At 46.7% G+C, this 23,308-nt stretch overlaps 1 protein-coding gene across 2 annotated transcripts; it reads left to right on the forward strand.

Annotated features, from left to right (window-relative positions):
* Nucleotides 1–9,939: 9,939 nt before the first annotated feature.
* Nucleotides 9,940–22,962, forward strand: LOC140716383 (uncharacterized). Of its 2 annotated transcripts, XM_073029066.1 has the most exons (4): nucleotides 9,940–10,061; nucleotides 15,210–15,357; nucleotides 17,309–19,339; nucleotides 22,144–22,962. In XM_073029066.1, the coding sequence occupies exons 3-4, from the start codon at nucleotides 18,135–18,137 to the stop codon at nucleotides 22,604–22,606; spliced, it is 1,668 nt and encodes a 555-aa protein (XP_072885167.1). In that variant the 5' UTR covers nucleotides 9,940–10,061; nucleotides 15,210–15,357; nucleotides 17,309–18,134; the 3' UTR covers nucleotides 22,607–22,962. The 2 variants fall into 2 exon arrangements, with proteins under 2 accessions (XP_072885167.1, XP_072885166.1); XM_073029065.1 differs by lacking the exon at nucleotides 15,210–15,357.
* Nucleotides 22,963–23,308: the final 346 nt, after the last annotated feature.

Genomic DNA, 23,308 nt, shown 5'->3' on the forward strand with positions numbered 1-23,308 from the left:
GGAGCTTGCTCCCTATCATTCCTCCTCCTCCTTTCACTGCTTCTAAAAGGCCCCCAATGTAAGGACGCCCGCAGCTGCGAAACGGACGGTGCTGGGCCTGCACTTTTACCAGGCTCGCTTTGGTGCCAACTGCCCTTGCCGCCTCGACAGTGCCAGGGCCTCGGGACATCAGAGATCTGTGAACATTGTGGGTTCCAGCTGCCGGGGTCATCTGCTGTCCGTCACAGACACCCTCTCAGGGCGACACTTCCTGTGTGACGCAGGGGCTCTAGTGACCGTGCTGCCTGCATCGCCTGTTGATGGGGAGGCAAAGGGTGAGAAAACCTCGCCGGAGGGGATCCATCCCTACGGGAAGCAGCGGGTGACGCTCTGCTTCAGCGGACAACGTTACGCATGGGAGTCAGTCCTGGATAAAGTGGCTAGACCTCTGCTCAGTGTGGATTTCCAAGGGCTGTTTGCCGATCTGAAGAACTGCTGGCCTGTGGGCGTCAAGAACTTTGGGGTCATTTCCCTGCCCCCCCCCCAGTAAGTTCCCCACAAAGATTCTGTCCAGCACGTGTACCACCACATGTGAATTTATTCGGCTGCTGGGCAAATTTCCAACCTCAGCAAGCCCACATTCTCCACTACAGTCACAAAATGTAGGGTCGAGCACCACATTCCCACAACTGACCCACCAGTCCGTGCCCACCATGTAGACTGGACCCAGAAAGGCCGGAAACCATGAAGGTTGGGTTTGCCAACGTGGAAAGACTTGGCAGTAGCTCTTCAGATGGCCTTAGACCACCTGGACAGCACAAACACCTATGTCAGGATGCTGTTCATTGACTATAGTTCAGCATTTAATACCATCATTCCCACAATCCTGATTGAGAAGTTACAGAACCTGGGCCTCTGTACCTCCCTCTGCAATTGGATCCTCGACTTCCTAACCGGAAGACCACAATCTGCGCAGATTGGTGATAACATCTCTTCCTCACTGATGATCAATGCTGGTGCACCTCAGGGGTGTGTGCTTAGCCCACTGCTCTACTCTCTGTATACACATGACTGTGTGGCTAGGCATAGCTCAAATACCATAAATTTGCTGCCGATACAATCATTGTTGGTAGAATCTCAGGTGGTGACGAGAGGGCGTACAGGAGTGAGATATGCCAACTAGTGGAGTGGTGTCGCAGCAACAACCTGGCATTCAGTGTCAGTAAGACGAAAGAGCTGATTGTGGACTTCAGGAAGGGTAAGACGAAGGAACACATACCAATCCGCATCGAGGGATCAGAAGTGGAGAGAGTGAGCAGCTTCAAGTTCCTGGGTATCAAGATCTCTGAGGATCTAACTGGTCCCAACATATCGATGCAGCTATGAAGAAGGCAAGACAGCAACTATACTTCATTAGAAGTTTGAAGGGATTTGGAATGTCAACAAAAACACTCAAAGACTTCTATAGATGCACCGTGGAGAGCATTCTGACAGGCTGCATCACTGTCTGATACGGAGAGGCTACTGCACAGGACTGAAAGAAGCTGCAGAATGTTGTAAATCTAGTCAGCTCCATCTTGGGTACTGGCCTACAAAGTACCCAGGACATCTTCAAACAGCGGTGTCTTAGAAAGGCAGTGTCCATTATTAAGGACCTCCAGTACCCAGGGCATGCCCTTTTCTCACTGTTACCTGAAGGCTCACACTCAGCAATTCAGGAACAGCTTCTTCCCCTCTGCCATCCAACGCCTAAATGGATATTGAACCAGTGAACACCACCTCACTTTTTAAATATATATTATTTCTTAAATTTATTCAATATACATTCTGTATACTGTAATTGATGTACGCTGCTAAGTTAACAAATCTCACATCACATGCCGGTGATAATAAACTTGATTTGGATTTTCTCTTGCTTGTGATTTGACTGAAACGAGGCGTAATGGGTTTAGGGTGAAAGGTGAAATATTTAAAGGGAAATTGTGCGACAGCTCTCAACTATATATGATGTTGGAAAGGCAACACAGAACATCTTGACCTTTTTCCACAGTGCAGGATAACATTCAGAGATTGCTTTCTGAAACCAAAAGTCTTGACTTTTTTGAAACTTGGCTTCAGCTTTTGTAGCTGAAGCCAAGGTTGTCAAGTTTGTCATTTTGTAGCGAGATCAGTTCTTCCTCCATTCTTCCTGTTAATTTCCCATATCGAGTGTTCAGGAATGGATTTATTACCAATCTGGAATTTGGATCGAGAGAGGATCCTGAAATCTTTCTGGCATGTCTCTACGCAGCTCACGCAGGTGAGCACGGTATAACTGAAGATCATCTGGTATTCTTTCTTTCTCTTGCAACTCAGAAAGGCTCGGAAATTTGAAAAGATCACAGTGGCCAATGTTGCACTTAACTTGAACAGAATCAGAATCAAGTTTATTATCACTGGCATGTGACGTGAAATTTGTTAACTTAGCAGCAGTAGTTCAATGCGATGCATAATCTAGCAGAGAGAGAAAATAATAAATAAAATAAAACATAATAATAAATAAACAAGTAAATCAATTACATGTATTGAATAGATGTTTTTAAAAATGTGCAAAAACAGAAATACTGTATATAAAAAAAGTGAGGTAGTGTCATCAGGACTGGAGTGGAAGTGGGCTGGAGCCAGAAAAATAAGATGGTGGGTGTTTGGGGGTGGGGGGGGGGGGAAATTGGAAGGAGAACAAGCCGGTAGCTGGCAGGTGATAAGTGGCACCGGCCGTGGAGTAAGGTGGGTATAAAGTAAGAAACTGTGAGGGGATAGGTGGAGATGACAAAGGGACAAAGAAGACGGAATCGGATAGGAGCGGACAATGGATCATGGAAGAATGGAGAAGGAGGGGCACCAGAAGCAGATGACGGGGCACGTAACGAGAACAGAAGAAGTGAGTGTGTAAACCAGAGGGAGATGATGGGCAGGTTCACTTGGTCTTGTACTTCCACTCTCCCCACCTTATTGAGGCTTCTGCCCCCTTCCTTTCCTGTCTCAGTCCAAAATATCAACAGTTTCTTTCCCTCCGTAGATCCCTCGTGACTTGCAAAGTCCCTCTGGCACTTTGTGTCTGTGTTGCAGACTCTTCAGCACAATAATCTTCAATTAGAATGATGTGGATGTCATCATCCCTTCTGGCAATTCCCCATCTTGCTATTACCTCCTTAACTGGGCCTTAATCCCCTCGTCTGATTTCCATTTATTCCCAGTTTCACTGATTCCAGCACACCTGGTTCTCATTAGCGAACATAGGGTAAAACTCGTGCAGCACAGCCATGCTTTGCCAGTTCGACTCTAGTGTGAGTAAACCTCGTTTCCTGATTCCTTAGGACTGTCAGTTCTAAGCTCCGCATCATTTCCTGGATACTCCACGTAACCTTGTCTCCGTGTAAAGACTCCCCTGGATACCAGTTCCCCGTTCGTGATGGTACTAACGCCTCACGACTCTGCCTCCGCGCCCGTGTCCTGCACTTGGGCTCGTCCTCAGCCTCGTCTTTGCAACAGCGGAGTGTCGCGGGAGAACTTTACTGTGCCAGAATCGTTGGGTTCTGACGGAGAGCAGCAGTTCTGTAGAGGATGAAATGCAGAGCATGTGTCAGTGTGTTTCGGGCTGTGGTTGTAAATGGTTATACGGTTATCAATTGTAAATTGCCTAAATTATTTTCAGCTGATTCTCAGAGACGTTGATATCCAGAGGAAGAAGCCATTGACAATAATCTGAGATGCCAGAGTCTTTGGGAATTGCACGGTTGCAGGAGGACGTTGTGAACAGCAGATCAAGCGGGACCCAGCTTGGTAAATCAAACCCTCAGCTCAACAGATCTTGGGATCTTTTCCGGGACCCTTGCTCTTTGTGACTTTTACAAATAACTTGGATGAGGAAGTGGGAGGTTGGTAGGTTTTCAGGTGACACGAAGGTTGTCGGAGCTGTGGATGGTGTGGCAGGCTGTCGAGGGTTACAATGGAACATTGACAAGATGCAGAGCTGGGCTGAGAAGTGGCAGATGGAGTTCAGAACCAGAATCAGGTTTAGTATCACCGGCATGTGCCGTGCGCAGCAGCAGTAGTACAATGCAATCATAATAACAGAAAAAACATGAATTACAGGAAGTATAATAAAATGGTTAAATTAAATAAGTAGTGCAAAAATAGAAATAAAAAAGTAGTGGGGCAGAGTTTGTGGGTTCAATGTCCATTCAAAAATTAGATGGCAGAGGGGAAGATGCTTTCCCTGATTGGTTGAGTGTGTGCCTTCAGGCTTCTGTACCTCCTTCCTGGTGGTAACAATGAGAAGAAGGCATTTCATGGATGAAGGGGTCCTTGATAATAGACACCGTTTTCTGAGGCATCGCTCTTTCATGTCCTGGATGCTGGGCAGGCTAGTGCCCATGATGGAGCTGTCTGACTTCACGACTCTCTACAGCTTCTTTCCAACCTGTGCAGTAGACCCCCGCCCCCCCCAGCACACCAGACAATGATGCAGACAGTTAGAAGGTATTCTGCCTTTAAGTTCAACTTTCCAAAGTGAATTACTTCACACCTTTACAAACTGATCAGAAGTGGAGAGAGTGAGCAATCTCAAGTTGCTGGGTGTCAGTATCTCTGAGGATCTAACCTGGACCCAACGTATCAATGCAGGTATAACGAAGAATGTAAAACATTCAACCAGACATCTAAGCCCACCCTGTGTCACAAAAACTATGATACTAAACATTCAGTAACACTTCAAACTCAACAGGTACTTCATTTAGTCTCCCAAAGTTACACAACTACAAAATTAAACATTCAACAGATACTTAGCGTGGGTATCTGCAACATACTTTCCTGATAATTCTTCAGCAATTCGTGACCTCAGGGTGAAGATTACCCCTGGAGATGAAGGAAAGCCCATGAGTCTCTCGTACATGCTATTCTTACACCCCTGAGGCCCCCGGAACCAAACACCGGTACCACGGTGCCCAAGGTAGCCAATAGGACAGAGTTGCAGCATTCTTTGAACTGGCCAATCAATGACTGGCACTGAGAAGTGGCTTTCTACTGACAAGTGCACTAACCCTTCCCCTTGTTGCTAGCACCCTGCAAACAGGTTTAGAGCAGGAGAAGGGAGAAGAAAATTAAAATACAAAGATGAGCCCTTGAACACTACCTCACTGCCCCTCTTTTCCACTCTTTTTCTTTTGTAAGAGCACTGAACTGCTGCTGCAAAACAACAAATTTTAGGACATGCATTCAGTGGCCATTTTATTCAGTACCTGTACACCTGCTCATTAATGCAAATATATAATCATATCGCAGCAACTCAATGCATAAAAGCATGCAGACATGGTGAAGAGATTCAGTTGTTATTCAGACCAAATATCAGAACGGGGAAGAAATGTGATCTAAGTGTCCTTGACCGTTAAATGATTGTTGGTGCTGGACGGGATTGTTTGAGTATCTCAGAAACTGCCGGTCTCCGCGGATTTTCACATGCAACAGTCTCGAGAGTTTACAAAGAATGGTGCAAGAAATTTAAAAAAAGACACCAGTGACTGGCAGTTGTGTGAGTGAAAATACCTTGTTAGTGAGAGAGGACAGAGGAGACTGGCTACACTGGTTCAAACTGACAGGAAGGCGACAGTAACTCAAATAATGACACATTACAACGGTGGTGTGCAGAACAGCATCTCTGAATGCACAACACGTCGATTCTTGAAGTGGATGGGCTACAGCTGCAGAAGACGACAAACATAATAAAGTGGTCACTTTATTAAGTAGAGGAGAATTTTATACAGAGTGTATATATAATCTTGAAAGCCATTCATAGGGTAGTTAGAGCGTTTTCCCTGGGGTGAAATCATCAAATACTAGAAGTGAAGACACAAGAGACTGTGGATGCTGGAAATCTGGAACAACGCACAAGGGAGCTGGAGGAACTCAGCAGGTCAGGCAGCGTCTGTGCAGAGAAATGGAGACGTCAATGCTTTGAGTGGACGTTCCCTCTTCACCCCTCTCCCACTGGGCAGAAGATACAAAAGACTGAAAACACATACAGTTGCAAGAAAAAGTTTGTGAACACTTTGCAGTTACCAAGTTTTCTACATTAATTACTCATAAAATGTGATTAGATCTTCATCTAAGTCACAAGGGTAGAAAAACACAATCTGGCTAAATAAATAACACACAAACAATTGTACTTTTCATGTCTTTATTGAACACATTGATTAATCATTCACAGCCCAGGCTGGAAAACGTATGTGAACCCTTGTATTTAATAACTGATAGAACCTCCACATTATGTTTCCTGTAGCTGCTGATTAAACTTGTACAACAGCAAGGAGGAATTTTAGACCATTTTTTCATACAAAACTGTTTCAGTTCATCAGTATTTCTGGGATAACTTGCATGTACAGTCCTTTTCAGTCTTTCCACAGCATCTCAATTGGGTTAAGGTCTGAATTTCTGACTTGACCATCCCAAAATAGAAATTTTCTTCTTTTTAAACCATTCTTTTGTTGATTTACTCTTGTATAACCATATAACAATCACAGCACAGAAACAGGCCATTCCGGCCCTCCTAGTCCGTGCCGAACTCTTAATCTCACCTAGTCCCACCTACCCGCACTCAGCCCATAACCCTCCACTCCTTTCCTGTCCATATACCTATCCAATTTTACCTTAAATGACACAACTGAACTGGCCTCTACTACTTCTACAGGAAGCTCATTCCACACAGCTATCACTCTCTGAGTAAAGAAATACCCCCTCGTGTTTCCCTTAAACTTTTGCCCCCTAACTCTCAAATCATGTCCTCTCGTTTGAATCTCCCCTACTGTCAATGGAAACAGCCTATTCACGTCAACTCTATCTATCCCTCTCAAAATTTTAAATACCTCGATTAAATCCCCCCTCAACCTTCTACGCTCCAATGAATAGAGACCTATTGAATCAAAATGAATCAAAGAAAATGTCTCAGATCATTTTCTTGCCACATCATCCAACAAGCTTCAGGTGACGGACTGCTACCCTGACATTCTCCTGTAAAATGTCTTAATACAATTTTGAATTCATTGTTCCCTCCAACGATTGCAAGCTGTCCAGGTCCTGAGGCAGCAAAGCAGCCCCAAACCGTGATGCTCCTTCCACCGTGCTTCACCGTTGGGATGAGGTTTTGCTGTTGGTGTGCACTGCCCTTTTCCCTCCAAGCATAGCTGTCATAAGGTGGGCATTGGGAGCTGACCCAAATGCAAGACACAGACACTGAACCACCAGGAACAGGACTAGGCGTGAGAAGGAAGCAAGGGAAGTGAGGAAGAGAGGACGCTGGACATGACACAGGCCCGGGACGAGACAAGGATTCCGGGCCTGGGCTAGGACTTGACGAGGATAGCAGAACCAGGACATGGAACTGGGACCTAGGAGCCTGGGCTTGGGCTCCGAGCCAGAGACTGGACAAGGACCCAGAACCTGGGTCTTGACTGGGGCCCGGACCCCAGAACCAGGCGAGGACAAGACGTGGCTACAGGACGAGGAGCGGCAACAGGACTGGATGGGAGACTCATAGACAGGACAAGGGAACCCCAGCACCGGGCTGGGTGAGGCACATGGATGAGAACACAAAGCCGTGGCTTGGACAGGGCAAGGTTCTTGGACATGGCTAGGACTGGACGAGATCCTGAAGCCTTGACTTGGTCAAGGAAGAGACAGGAACACAGAGCCAGGACCCCTCCTTGGGTACAGGACATAGGGCCGGGACTCATACACAGAACACAGAGCCAGGACCCCTCCTTGAGTACAGGATGTAGGGCCGGGACTCATACACAGAACACAGAGCCAGGACCCCTCCTTGGGTACAGGACATAGGGCCGGGACTCATACACAGAACACAGAGCCAGGACCCTTCCTTGGGTACAGGACGTAGGGCCGGGACTCATTACACAGAACACAGAGCCGGGACCCCTCCTTGGGTACAGGACGTAGGGCCGGGACTCATACACAGAACACAGAGCCAGGACCCCTCCTTGAGTACAGGACGTAGGGCCGGGACCCCTCCTTGGGTACAGGACGTAGGGCCAGGACTCATACACAGACTGCAGAATACGACGAGACGGTTTGCAACACAAGGTAGCGGCAGATGGCCAGACCTACCTAGCGAAGGCGTGGACACGGAGACAGTTCAAAACAACAAAAGACAGTTCCTTATCTTGCTCCGGTGGTTGAACTTGACAGCAGTGAAGGCAGGGCTTCAGGAGGAAGGAGAAGGGAAGTGATACAGACAGGGGATTTGGACGGGAACAATCCAGCCGCCGGAGGCTGACTCCTGAAGCTATTTATGAAGCCAGCCCAAACGAGAATCAGCTGCCTCAACAGAAACTGAGGAAATCCAGACAACCTGGAATAAAGAACATGGACCGGACCATGAACCGGAATAAGGATTTCTGCCAAAAAGTTTGACTTTTGTCTAATCTGTGCTGAGAACGTTGTCCCAGATGCATTGTGGAACATCAAGGTGGTCTTTTGAAAACTTGAGGCGTACAACAATGCCTTTTTGTGGAGAGCAGTGTGTTTCCTTCATGAACACCATTCTTGTTCAGTGTTTTTCTTATAGTAGATTAATGAACAAAGTTGAGAGCAAGTTCTAGAGATTTCGACAGGTCTTTTCCACCTCCTTCAACATTGCACACTGCTCTTGGCATGATCTTTCCAGAATGCTCTCTCCTAGAGAAGGGAGCAACAGTATTGAATTTCCTCCATTTTTGGACAATTTCTCTTACTATGGACTCATATCTTAAGTAATGGTTTTGTAGCCTTTTTCAGCTTCATGCATCTCTACAATTTCTCTTCTAATGTCCTCTGAACCATCATTTACAGCTTGCCCCAGTCCAACCATATGAACACTACAATCAAGACAACACACCAGTGCTTCTACTTCCTCAGAAGGCTAAGGAAATTCAGTGTGTCCCAAATGAGGCTCACCGATTTTTACAGTTGAACCATAGAGAGCATCTTCTGCAGATGCATCGTTTTGTATGGCAACTGTTCTGTCCAAGTCCACAAGAGATTGCAGAGTTGTGAACACAGTCCATCTGTTACAAAAATCAGCCTCCCCTCCGTGGAACCTGTCTACACTTCCCATGCCCCAGAAAAACAGCCAACATAATCAAAGACCACACCCACAGCGGAAATCTCTCTTGCCCCTTCACCCGTCAGGTAGAAGATACAAAAACCTGAAATAGTGCCCAGCAGGTGCAAGGACACCTTCTATCCCTCTGTAATGAAACGAGTGAACAGATCTCCTGAGTGATAAAGATAGCCTCACAATCTACCTTGTCCTGCCCTTGCATCTTACAGTATTGTCTCCTTTCCTGGTGTTTTCTCTGGAACTCTTACAATTAATGTATATTCTTCATTGCAATCTTGATTTTATCTTCATTATCTCAATGTAATGTTTCGATATGACCTGTATAAATGCCTTGCAAAGCAAGATTTATCATTGTGTCTGCACAGATGTGGGGAAAAGATTTAACTGGGCGAGGGGGAATTATGATGCTATTAAGCAGGAGCTGGGGAGCATAAATTGGAACAGGAATGAACAACAGAAACGTGGAGGTTTTTTAGGGAACAGTTTCAGGGAGTTCCGGATAGGATGGTCCCATTGAGGCAGAAAAAGGATGGTAGAGTGAAGGAACTATGGCTGACGAGATATGGTAGTTGAGAGGAAGAGAGACGCTTACTTCAGATTTCGAAAGCAAGGATCGGGCAGGTGGCTAAGAAAGAGATGTAGAACGGACTTAGGAGAGCTACAAGGGGCTATGAGAAGGTCTTGATGACAATAAAGGTTTTTATGCAGCGAGGAAGCCGTAAAACGACGAGGAGCTCTGTTCCAAAGTCAGTTTGCAAGTAGTTTACAGCAGGGACATTGCCAGGGCGCATGTGCGTGACATCGGACGTGACGCCACCAATGGCATCAATGGTACCGTTCGGCTCGCGCACAAGTTCGGCGGCCGTTTGGAGCTAAGCGTCGGGCCGCGGGTTTAATCAAGATCAAGGTGGAGCCCCCGACGGGATAAGAACAGGTAAGGGTCCCGGAATCACCGCGAGTCGCCCCGGTGAGGGTAAAGTCTCCCCCACTCCCCATCCCATGGCGCCGACTCTGAGACTCTCCGCCCAGAGCTGCCAGCGGCGGCCTGAAATATTCATGTTGGCGCATGCGTATCTCTTCGGCAGAGCGGTTCCTCGATTGCTTGGAATTGTGGGTGACTAGGCGGCCATTGATTCTGCAGCCCCGCACGCGCATACCGGTGGCATACCCAAATCTGGGCACCCAGCGGCTGGAGCTGGAACTCAGACCGGATAAAGAGCAACTGAGTTACATTCCTAGTAAATAAAAAAAAATTCTACTTTTTCTCCCCATAAAATCAGAGCAGAGTAAAACAGAATTAATATAGATGTAGTGTATATACAGCAGTTGACATGAATTTGGGTAAAAGGGCCTTTCTGTGTGCTGTATCTCCATGATTACAGCAGAGACTTATAACTAGAGAATGATGATTGATACTTTTTAGATTTGTTGGTGCTGTAATTAGCAGAATAGAAAAGGGTGGATATAGCGTATTTGCACATTGAGAAGAACTTTGAAAGATACCACACAAAGTTGTGAAAGAACATTAGGGCAGCATGATAGCGTCATGGTCAGAGTAACACTTTTACAGTACTGGTGACCTGAATCAGAATCAGATTTAATATCATAGGCATATGTCATCAGATTTGTTAACTTTATGGGAGCAGTACCATGAAGTACATGATAAATAAATGTAGAGAAAATACTGTTGTGTTATATGTACGTCTATTAAATAGTTAAGTTAAATATTGCAAAATAACAGAAATAAAAAAAGTGGTGAGGTAATGTTCAGGTGTTCAATGACCATTCAGAAATCGGATGGCAGAGGTGAAGAAGCTGTCCCTGAACTGCTGAGTGTGTGCCTCCAGGCTTCTGTACCTCCTTCCCAACTGTAACAGCAAAGAGGGCATGTCCTGGAGATGCTTAATGATTGACGCTGCCTTCCTAGGCACTGCTCCTTGAAGATGTCTATGGAGGTTGGTACCCATGATGGAGCTGATTAATTTTACAAGTTTCTGCAAGTTACTTTGATCTTATGCAGTCACCCCCCCCCCCCCATAGCAGACAATGATGTAACCAATCAGAATGCTCTCCATGGTACATTTGTAGAAGTTTTTGAGTGGTTTAGTTGACAAACCAAATCTCCTCAAACTCCAAATGAAATATAGCAGCTGCCTTGCCTTCTTTATAGCTGCATCAGTATGTTGCATCCAGGTAAGGTCCTTGGAGATATTGACACCCTGGAACTTGAAACTGCTCACTCTCTCCACTTCTGATCCCACTATGAGGATTGGTTTATGTTCCCTCATCTTACCCTTCCTGAAGTCCACAATCATCTGTTTAGTCTTGCTGATGTTGAGTGCTAGGTTGTTTCTGCAACACCATTCAACTAACATATCTCGCTCCTCTATGTCCTTTCATCACCATCTGAAAGTCTGCCAACAATGGTTGGTATTGTCAGCAAATTTATAGATGCTGTTGGAGCTATGCCTACTCTTACAGTCATGGGTATCAAGAGAGTAGAGCAGTGGGCTAAGTACACACCCTTGTGGTGCACCAGTGTTAATTGTCAGTGAGGTGGAGATGTTATTTCCAATCCGCACAGATTGTGGTCTTCCGGTTAGGAAGTCGAGGATCCAGTTGCATAGGGAAGTACGGAGGCCTAGGTTCTGTAGCTTTGCGATCAGACCTGTAGGAATGATGGTGTTAATTGCTGAGCTCTGGTCAATAAACAGCATCCTGGCATAGGTATTTGCATTATCCAGGTGATCTAAGCCTCCTGGACACTCACTGAGATTGCGACTGCTGTAGACCTATTGTGGCGGTAGGTAAGTTGCAGTGGGTCCAGGTCCTTGCTGAGGCAGGAGTTGATTCTAGCTGTGACCAACCTCTCAAAGCATTTCATCACCAGTGATGTGAGTGCTACTGGACAATAGTCATTACGGCAGCTCACGCTGCTTTCCTTGGCCACTGCAATGATTGTTACCCTTTTGAAGCACGTGGGAACGACCAACTGTGGCAGTGAGACATCAACAATGTCTTTAAATACTCCCACCGGTTGGTTGGCACAGGTTTTCAGAGCCTTACCATGTACTCCCGCTGCATTGTGAGGATTCACCCTCTTGAAAGACAGCCTGACGTCGGCCTCTGAGACAGAGATCAGAGGGTCATCAGATGCTGCAGGGATCCTCATATCTATGGTTTTATTCTCCCTTTTAAAGCGAGCATAAAAGGCATTGAGCTCATCTGGTAGTGAAGCATTGCTACCATTCATGCTATTGGGTTTCGCTTTGTTAGGAAATAATCTCCTGCAAACCCTGCCGGAGTTGATGTGTATCCGATGTCAGCTCCAACCTCCCCCAGTATTGTTTCCAGGCTCTTGAAATAGCCCTCCGCAAGCCATACCCGGTTTTCTTGTACCGACCTGGGTCACTAGACCTAAATGCCACAGATCTAGCTCTCAGCAGACTACAAACCTCCTGGTTCAGCCACGGCTTTTGGTTTGGGAATGTACAGTAAGTTTTCGTAGGCACACACTCATCGACACAGGTTTTAATGAAGTCGGTAACAACTGCGGCATACTCATCCAGATTCGAAGATGAATCCCTGAACACAGTCCAATCCACCGATTCAAAGCACTCCTGTGCCTCCCTGGTCTATACCCTCTTGGTCCTCGCTACTAATGCTGCAGTCTTCAGTCTCTGCCTGTACTCAGGGAGAAGGAGTATAGCCAGGTGATCAGACTTACCGAAGTGTGGGTGTGGAATAGCACGGTAGCCACTCTTGAACTTAGTGTAACAGTGGTCCAGTGTGTTGTTTCCTCTGGTACTACAGGTAATTTGTAGATAATAATTATTTAATGATTTTATCAAGCTGCCCTGGTTAAAAGCCCCCAGAATGACAGTGAAGGCGTCAGGGTGGCTGTTTTGTGCATATTGATCCCATTGCTCAGATCATCTGGAGCCTGTTTGACATTGGCATGAGGTGGGATGTATTCCGCTACCAATATGATTGGAGAAATCTCCCGTGGCAGGTAAAATGGACGGCACTTAATTGTGAGATATTCCAGATCTGGTGAGCAGTATTGGGATGTCACCGACACATTAGTACACCATGAGGAGTTGAGCACGAGGCATACACCTCCTCCTCTGCTTTTGAGAGACTCGATCATCCTATCTTGTCGATGTATTGTGAACCCGTCTATTTGAATCACTGCGTCTGGCATGGAAGGGGTTAACCAAAGTTCCATAAAACAAAGGATGCTTGTGTTCCTAATGTCCCTCAGATACCGCAGCCTAACTCTACCACAGATTGTACGTTTGCCAGCAAGACGGTTGGTATTGGGGTTGAAAACCTCTTGTTTTTAAATGCACCATCAGACCAGCATGTCGAGCCCTCATTTGCCAGTGCCCTCTTAAAGGGACAGTGTGCTGGCCACAGTCTGGTCTATTTCTGTCGGTTTTAATCAGCGATAGATCAGTCAATCGCATTAGAACTTCATCAGTGACTGCACACAGCATAGATACAGTTATAGTTCTCAGCTGTGGCAGGCTAAAACAAGAAATTTGATGTTCATTTGCCATCGTTTTCAATGAGAGCTGCTGTTAGGGTTGTCTGTGATGTTGGCACCCCGGAATTGATGTTAGCAAGGGGTTCAAATCCTGCCACTGTCTGGAAGGAGGTTGTATATTTCCCCTGTGACCATGTGGCTTTCCTCCGGATGCTCCGGTTTCCTCCCACTTTCCGAACAGTTTAGAAGGTTAATTGTTCACCTGGGTGTAATTGGTCGGCACAGATTTGGTGGGCCGGAAGGGCCTGTTAATCTGCTGTATCGCAAAGAGAAAATCAAACACACAAATTCAAGGGACTGGCGATAGTATACTGGTGTGAATTAAGGATTGTGTAATAGAAATGGATCAAAAGATGAGGGATAAAGTGTTTATTTCCAGGTTAGGATGCTGCAAGGATTGATGTAGGGTCCCGGATGTTTACAAGTCATGATCAATGATTTGGGGCCCAGGGTCTTGTATCCTTATTCACTGATGGTGCAGAACTGAGTGATGGTGTGTGTTAAAACAAGAATACTGGAAGTGATCAAGTTCAAGTTCAAATGTCATTCAACCGTACCTCTGAATACAGCCAAATGAGAGAGCATTCCTCTGGGGGCAAGGTGCAAAACCTACAACCACAGTCACGCACAGTACACAGCACAGACAGTATAGCAAGAGAAACATACAGTTAGCAAAAAAATGTTATATGAAAAATAAAAATACAGCCCAAGTCCCTGAGCGTCATGACCTGCAGACTGATGGCGCATGGATGTTGTCCTGGAGCCACGTTTCTGCAAGAACAAGCCCGCAGCAGTTTCTGATCTCGCACAGTGCAGCCGCTGACAAGTGCAATCCAGCTTGTCTTGCACCGAGCGAACACTAGAGGGCAGCATGGATGGGAGAGGCCGGCCTGCGACGCGGCGGCTGAAGGTTGCTGCCCCGCTGCGTCAATGAGGACTGGTCTGCGCCACAAGTAAGGTCACACGGCTCCCTGCCATCGGTCTCGCCAATGAAGCGGTGAATCGGAATTGCAGTATTCTACTTTACCAATGTCCAAAAGGATCTTACGATCACAACAGAAACATCCAAGGCAATCACCCGCCGACCATTCGATCGCGCAGCACACACCGCCGCTGATGGCGGCTGCAACACGGCGCACAATAAACCCAGCTCCGTGGCTATTGAGCAACTCGCTCCTGGGGTAGACATGCAGTAACCAGCGTTGCCTTGCACAGGAAGTAGAACCAAACCCAGAGAGTGCGTGGCCATCCGGTGGGAAACCCCCACCACCTTACCAGAAATACCCTCCATCTTCCTGGAAATTAAGTACAGAGACAGGGTGAGAATGATGGATTGACTGGGTCTCCGTTGTATCCAACGATGAGAGTGGAACCTGTGCCGGAGGGTTTTTTAAAAGGTTTCACTGGGACAGTTTCATTCTCGGACTCAGAAGTCCGGGTCCAGCGGTACGAGAAGTCGTCACAACTGGGCTCTTCCTTGGTCGCGGTGAATGACCGTGACTTCCATGCCTTATCGTGCCCTTCATGTTGCAGAACTGCATTCCTGACCGTTGGACCTCATCCACATAGTCCACTGGAGCTGTCTTTGCCTGCGAGGACGAGCGTGGCCCTGTCTCCCCGTGGCATGAGGCTCGCCAGCGACCGGCATCTACTTTGGCTGGCCTGTCGGATTGGTGTATCGGTGAGTAGCACTGTCGCATGCAGGCAGCTACTTGGAGCCACAAATGAGAGCTGAGTGTCCGGTGGGGACCAGAGGTGAGCGAGCTGCCCCAAAACGCTCACAACAAACCCCCTTCACCAGAGGTGCTACCCCTGGAGGGTGGGAATAGGGCAAATGGAATATCACATGGAGAAGTGTATGATTCTGGCTCTAAGTGAGCTCATCTAATTCAGTGAAATAAACAGAGCAGTGGATTACTTTTTAAATGGCTACAGATTCAGAGTGAGGGTGTTCAGAGAGACCTGGGAGCTTTGTACATGAGTCACTGAAAGGGAATGTACAGATACAGCGAGCAGTTAACGTACACTCAGTAGCCACTGATAACGGTCTTCTGCTGCTGTAGCCCATCCACTTCAAAGTCCAACGTGTTGTGTGTTCAGAGATGCTCTTCTGCCCACCACCATTGTAACGTGTGGTTATTTGAGTTATTGTCACCTTCCTGTCAGCTTGAATCAGTCTGGCCATTCTCCTGAGACCTCACTCATCAACAATTTTCTAGAGGGTTTGGTGACGTACCAAATCTCCTCAAAGTCCCAGTGAAATATATCCACTTACCATCACATCCTTGGCAACCAGTTTTTAAGTAGTGTCAGTTGCATATGTGTATCTTCAAATCATTTGTTTCTCTAATGATTAACAGATCACTTGTTCATCATCAGGCTGGTTTCCATGCTGGACTTTGTAGTGCAGAAGTCCACTTCCTCAGCTCCCTTACGGCCCAAAGGTCCTTTGATATGACCCTTGAATACAGTGCATTCCTGTTATTTGGGCCATTGGTTGATAGGGGCAGCTGCTTATTTGGAACAACTCTGAAAGAATAAAAAATAATTGAGAAAATAGTCAGGGTTCCTTTCATTTATTTGGGCCAATATGCTGCTTAATTGGGACAGGAGACTGTTGCTGATTAGTCTCTAACTCGCTTTGGTCACGTGCACTTGTGTGGCCCTTAGTCACTACACCGCACTTAACAGCAACCAGTTTTTAAGTAGTGTCAGTTGCATATGTGTATCTTCAAAAAGCAGTGATTTCAAATTAAACGATTTCACTACTTCAACAAGTTAGGAACTATGGTATGGATAATCATCATGAATGTTGCAATGAAAGCAAAGATTCGGAGAACGTACAATAATCATTGAAAGTATTGTTTGAAGACAATCCATTATCAGCACTGTGTGTCTGTGCTCTGTTTGTTCATTTACAGTTAAATCAAAAGAACACAGCCAGATGAATTCTTCTGTTGATAACTATTAGCAACAGTTTTGTAGTACTGTAGTAGTTTTGCTAGTGTTCTACATTTCATTTACATACATAATTTGTTACTTGGTAAAATAGTAGTTTGTCATTTCTCGCTCCATTTTAACTATTTCCATGAAACCTCGGCTAATTCGGACAGCCGCTCTTTTGGGTCAAAAAATAGTCATCCCAGTTAACTGGAATCCACTGTCTGTTCAATGACCCCACTCCATTGTGATCTCGACAGAGTTTCAAAAGTTTGTGTCCAGGGATTTCTAATCTTTATGCAGTGATCTGTGATCTGAATGTGAACTAATTGACCTCTCTGCCCAGTCTTGTGCTCAAGTCTCTGGAACTGGACACAAGCCTCTCTTCCCCCCACCCCCCCCACCCCCCACAATCCTGACCCAGAGGCAGGATAATCATAGAGCACTACAGTACAGCAACAGGACCTTCAGCCCATCTAGTCCTTGTCAGCTGTCCATCTATCCATACCTGGACCATAGCCCTCCCTACCCCTCTCATCAATGTACCTATCCAGAGTTCTCTTTAATGTTACAATTACAGTGTCAGTCAGAGAGCCAGCAACTGAGTCACAGCTGACCCAGGAGATTAAAGTGATCTGTTCTGAGTCTGTCACTACCCTGTACTTATTGATAATTTTTGTAACTTTTTACAGGACATCGAAGGTGGAGGAATTGCGACTGGGTATCTCAGACGGAATATCACATCCGATCCACACCCCACTCAGCTCCCCAGCACCTGAATATCATCGGCCTGTGAACGTGGAGGGAGAGACGCTGGTTTGTTTCACTTCAGACCCCAGGCAGTGAGGGCTGTTGCAGGCACCGACCGTGACACAGCTGGGGAGTGAGACACTATCTACAGTGGAGAGGGGAGAAACCACTTTCATGAGGTTTGTAGAGGAGCTGTGTAATAACTTCCAGCCTGTGAAGGAGCGGGCAGTGATCACTCCAGTGCGGATTGGGAAAGGAACAGCCACTGCAACGAGAGACCGTGTGTGACATGTTGGGGGAGGTGAGCTCACCTGATCTGTGACTGGGAACGTGTTCACCACATCCTTGTTTTTGCACCAGTGAAACATTCGTTCTTTTGACTGAGATAAGCTTGATCCATTTCCCTGAGAATATTCAAATCTTCTTTCCACCTGTTTCCATTTGAGGACAGTAATTAATTCGGTCATCTTTTTACTGACTGACCACTGAGGTCCTGGGGAAACATTGTCACCCTGCTTCAGGTGCATGAATGGACTCACTCAGTCATTTGACCTGATGAGACACCGGCAAATTCACACTGGGGAGAGGCCCTTCACCGACTCTGGATGCAGGAAAGGATTCATTCCCTCAGCCGACTTGGCGATACACCAGCGATTCACACTGGGGACAGGCCGTTCTCCTGCTCTCGTTGTGGGAGGGGGTTCATTCGGTCACCCAACTTCCTTGCATATCCAAACCCGGGAAAGATTGGAGTGACCCGGTGGCCTGATGAACCGCCAGCCATTTACCACTGAGGAGAGGGCGTTCACCTGCTCTCACTGTGGGAAGGGTTTCAAGCACTCCTTCAGCCTGCAGAGTCACCAGCGAGTCCACACCGGGGAGCGGCCGTTCATCTGCTCTGAATGCGGGAAGGGGTTCACTCAGTCGTCCAGCCTTCAGACACACCAACGAATTCACACCGGGGAGCAGCCTTTCTGCTGTCGTCAGTGTGGCAAGAGATTCACTCAGTCCTCTCAGCTACTGATACACCAGCGAATTCACACCGGGGAGAGGCCGTTCATCTGCTCTGAGTGTGGGAAGGGATTCACTCAGTCGTCTAACCTTCAGACTCACCAACGAATTCACACCGGGGAGCAGCCTTTCTGCTGCCATCAATGTGGCAAGAGATTCACTCAGTCGTCCCAGCTGTTGATACACCAGCGAGTACACACCGGGGAGAGGCCGTTCATCTGCTCCGAGTGTGGGAAGGCATTCACTCGGTCGTCTGACCTTCAGAGACACCAACGAATTCACAATGGGGAGCAGCCATTCGTCTGTCGTCAGTGTGGCAAGGGATTCGCTAAGTCATCCAGCCTACTGGCACACCAGCAGGTTCACACCAGGGAGAGGACATTCACCTGCACCGAGTGTGGGAAGGGATTCGCTCAGTCGTCCAGCTTGCAGATACACCAGCAAATTCACACTCAGAAGAGACTGTTCACCTGCTCCGAGTGTGGGAAGGAGTTCACGCAGTCATCGAAATTGCTGGCTCACCAGCGGGTTCACACCGGGGAGAGGCCGTTCACCTGCTCCGAGTGCGGGAAGGGGTACACTCGGTCATCTGGCCTTCTCACACACCAGCGAATCCACACCGGTGAGAGGCCCTTCACCTGCGCCGAGTGCGGGAAGGGGTTCACTCGGTCGTGCGACCTTCAGATGCACCAGCGAATTCACACCAGGGAGAGGCCCTTCAATTGTTCCGAGTGTGGGAAGGGGTTCACCCGATCGTTCGAGCTTCTGATGCACCAGCGGACTCACACCGGAGAGAGGCCCTTCACCTGCTCTGAGTGCGGGAAGAGTTTCACTCGGTCGACTGACCTTTTGAGGCACCAGCGAATTCACACGGGGGAGAAGCCGTTCACCTGCCCTGAATGTGGGAAGAACTTTGCTTGGTCATCTCACCTTTGGAGACACCGACGCGCTCACGGTGAAGGGTAAGTTTAAACGTGTGGTGCGTACGTAAACTCAGCAGCTGCTGAGCCAGCGGTGACTGCAGGAACTGATTCTGCAGTTATTGCTGCTGCTGATCACATCCAGGTTTGAACCCTGGTCACTGGACACATTTGGGTTGTTTCCCCTGGAACTGCAGGTACATTTGTATTCTGCATCGATTATAAATAAATCTGTTCTGTGTGAAGAAACTTTGGGCGGATGCAGACAAGCTGAAGGGGCAGGAAAGAGAATGTGCTTGTGCACACACAGAATCACACTCCTTCAATCCTGAGTTATGCATGACAGGCACACAAGTGCAGGATCATAGCGAGGTAGCTTGTAAGGTCAAGAATCCGTCTTATACTGGAGAATCATTTAATAGTCTTAATACAGTGAGGTAGAAGCTGTCCTTCAGCCTCGTGGCACAGCTGCAAGAAAAGGTTTTTGAACCCTTTGTAATGACCTGGTTTTCTGCATTAGTTACTCATAAATGTGGTCTAATCTTCTTCTAAAATGAATAATAGACAAACACAATCTGTCTAAATTAATGCACACAAACAACTGTACTTCTCATCAATACTGAGTACACCACTTAAACAATCACAGTCTAGGTTTAAAAATGTATGTGAACCTCAAGGGTAATGCCTTCTACAAAAGCTATTTGGAGTCAGGCGTCCAATCAGTGAGATCAGATTGGAGCTGTGAGTTGTAGAGGTCCCTGCCCAATTTTTTTTTTAGAAGAGACACACAAAGTCAGGTTACTGACAGAGCCTGCTCTTCTCAAGAAAGATCTGTTTACGTGCACCATGACTCGATCAAAACAACTTTCAGAGGATTTTTAGAAGAATTGTAGAGATGCATGAAGCTGAAAAAGGCTACAAAACCATTACTTGAGACCTGAGTATGAGAAATTGTCTACAAATGGAGGAAATTCAGTACTGTTGCCACCCTAGGAGTGGGCGTCCTACAAAGATCATGCCAAGATCACAGTGTGCAATGTTGAAGGAAGTGAAAAAGACCTGTAGAAATCTCTAGAACTTGCTCTAGTCTTTGTTCATTAATCTACTATAAGAAAAACACTGAACATGAATGGTGTTCATGGAAAGCACCACGGAGGAAACCACTGCTCTCCAAAAAAAGACATTGTTGCACATCTCAATTTTTCAAAAGACCACCTTGATGTTCCACAATGCATCTGGGACAACGTTCTCAGGACAGATGAGACAAAAGTTGAACTTTCTGGAAGAAATGCACACCACTGTGTTTGGTGGGAAAAGGGCAGTGCACACCAACAGCAAAACCTCATCCCAACTGTGAAGCACGGTGGAAGGAGCATCACGGTTTGGGGCTGCTTTGCTGCCTCAGGACCTGGACAGCTTGCAATTGTTGAGGGAACAATGGGTTCAAAATTGTATCAAGACATTTTATATAAGAATGTCAGGGTAGCAGTCCGTCACCTGAAGCTTAATAGAAGTTGGATGATGCGACAAGAAAATGATCCCAGACACAAGAGTAAATCAACAAAAGAATGAAACAGTTTTGTATGGAAGAATGGTCTAAAATTGCTCCTTGCCATTGTACAAGTTTAATCAGCAGCTACAGGAAACATATGGTGGAGGTTCTATCAGTTATTAAATACAAGGGTTCACATACGTTTTCCAGCCTGGGCTGTGAATGATTAATCAATGTGTTCAATAAAGACATGAAAAGTACAATTGTTTGTGTGTTATTTGTTTAGCCAGATTGTGTTTTTCTACTCTTGTGACTTAGATGAAGATCTAATCACATTTTATGAGTAATTAATGTAGAAAACTTGGTAACTGCAAAGTGTTCACAAACTTTTTCTTGCAACTGTATGTTTTCAGTCTTTTGTATCTTCTGCCCAGTGGGAGAGGGGTGAAGAGGGAACGTCCACTCAAAGCATTGACGTCTCCATTTCTCTGCACAGACGCTGCCTGACCTGCTGAGTTCCTCCAGCTCCCTTGTGCGTTGTTCCAGATTTCCAGCATCCACAGTCTCTTGTGTCTTCACTTCTAGTATTTGATGATTTCACCCCAGGGAAAACGCTCTAACTACCCTATGAATGGCTTTCAAGATTATATATACACTCTGTATAAAATTCTCCTCTACTTAATAAAGTGACCACTTTATTATGTTTGTCGTCTTCTGCAGCTGTAGCCCATCCACTTCAAGAATCGACGTGTTGTGCATTCAGAGATGCTGTTCTGCACACCACCGTTGTAATGTGTCATTATTTGAGTTACTGTCGCCTTCCTGTCAGTTTGAACCAGTGTAGCCAGTCTCCTCTGTCCTCTCTCACTAACAAGGTATTTTCACTCACACAACTGCCAGTCACTGGTGTTTTTTTTAAATTTCTTGCACCATTCTTTGTAAACTCTCGAGACTGTTGCATGTGAAAATCCAAGGAGACCAGCAGTTTCTGAGATACTCAAACAATCCCGTCCAGCACCAACAATCATTTAACGGTCAAGGACACTTAGATCACATTTCTTCCCCGTTCTGATATTTGGTCTGAATAACAACTGAATCTCTTCACCATGTCTGCATGCTTTTATGCATTGAGTTGCTGCGATATGATTATATATTTGCATTAATGAGCAGGTGTACAGGTACTGAATAAAATGGCCACTGAATGCATGTCCTAAAATTTGTTGTTTTGCAGCAGCAGTTCAGTGCTCTTACAAAAGAAAAAGAGTGGAAAAGAGGGGCAGTGAGGTAGTGTTCAAGGGCTCATCTTTGTATTTTAATTTTCTTCTCCCTTCTCCTGCTCTAAACCTGTTTGCAGGGAGCTAGCAACAAGGGGAAGATCGGTCCAAACCACGCGCCAGGATCAGCCAGAGTCGCTCAGCCCACCAAGGTCAGAACACCGACAACCTTCGGACGTGGGAGAGAACAGCGTCATTCACAGCGCGGAGAAACCGTTCTCAGGTTCCGAATGTGGAGAAGGCTTCAGCCAAGCCTCTGGGCTGCCGAGATCACAGAGCCACTACCCCAAGGAGAAACGATGGAAATGTGGGGAATGTGGCAAGGCGTTCTACTACCCGTCCCATCTGGAAATCCATCGGCGCAGACACACCGGGGAAAGGCCCTTCACCTGCCCTGTGTGTGGGAAAGCATATTCCAATTCATCTACCCTGTCCAGACACCAGCACGTTCACTCCATGGAGAGACTGTCTGCCTGCTCAGTGTGGGACGGGATACATTCAGCTGGACGTGTTAATGGTACGTTGCCTAGTTCACGCTGCTGAGAAGCTGTTTGACTGCCCCGTGTGTGGGTAAGGTTTCACTAGGTCTGACAAGCTAAGTACACACTAACGAGACCTTCCCCTTCACAATGGAAGGGTTTCACTCAGTCACAGAGGATCCCATCACACCAGAAAATTCATACTGGAGGGAGGGTGTTCACTGATTCTGAGCGGGGGGAGGGACTCACTCAGTCAGCCAGTCTGTGGAATCACCGGTAAGTCCGCAAGTGACTGAAGGAGCTGGATTTCCGTGTCATTGCTTCGAAGAATTATATCCAGGACTGGACCGGGATTCTGTCCCAGCCCGGCATCTGTCTGGTGATGATTTTTAATGTGACCAATAAATTTTCTTGGTCTTAAGCACATCGTGTTTTGTCTAATTAATACGTGCGTTAGACGCTTCAGAAGTTAGATATTTGACAGTAGATATCATTGATGCTTTTGTGGTTTTTATTGATAGGCAGAAACTGTGGTACTAACATGAGTTTTGGGCCAATAAGCCAGGCCTTTCCCGAGCAGGTTGCTGGAACATTTCCGTGTAGTACAGTTATGAAGAGTCCCCAGTCATTTTGCATTCCAGCAACTGCACCTTGAGCCCCCAGTCTCTCAACCCGATCTGTCAAGGACCGTGTGCTGGCTGCCCGTGCACCAGCCTCCCCAAGTTAAACAGTCACGCACCAGTGTTCTTCACTAAGGGATTCTACC

Source organism: Hemitrygon akajei, chromosome 25 (assembly GCF_048418815.1).
Source record: "Hemitrygon akajei chromosome 25, sHemAka1.3, whole genome shotgun sequence".
Lineage (NCBI taxonomy): Eukaryota > Metazoa > Chordata > Chondrichthyes > Myliobatiformes > Dasyatidae > Hemitrygon > Hemitrygon akajei.

Coding starts and splice junctions, on each gene's coding strand:
- LOC140716383 (XM_073029066.1), top strand. CDS start 18,135: ATGAACCGCCAGCCATTTACCACTGAGGAGAGGGCGTTCACCTGCTCT. Junction 19,340..22,143: donor CGACGCGCTCACGGTGAAGG/GTAAGTTTAAAC, acceptor ACCTGTTTGCAG/GGAGCTAGCAACAAGGGGAA.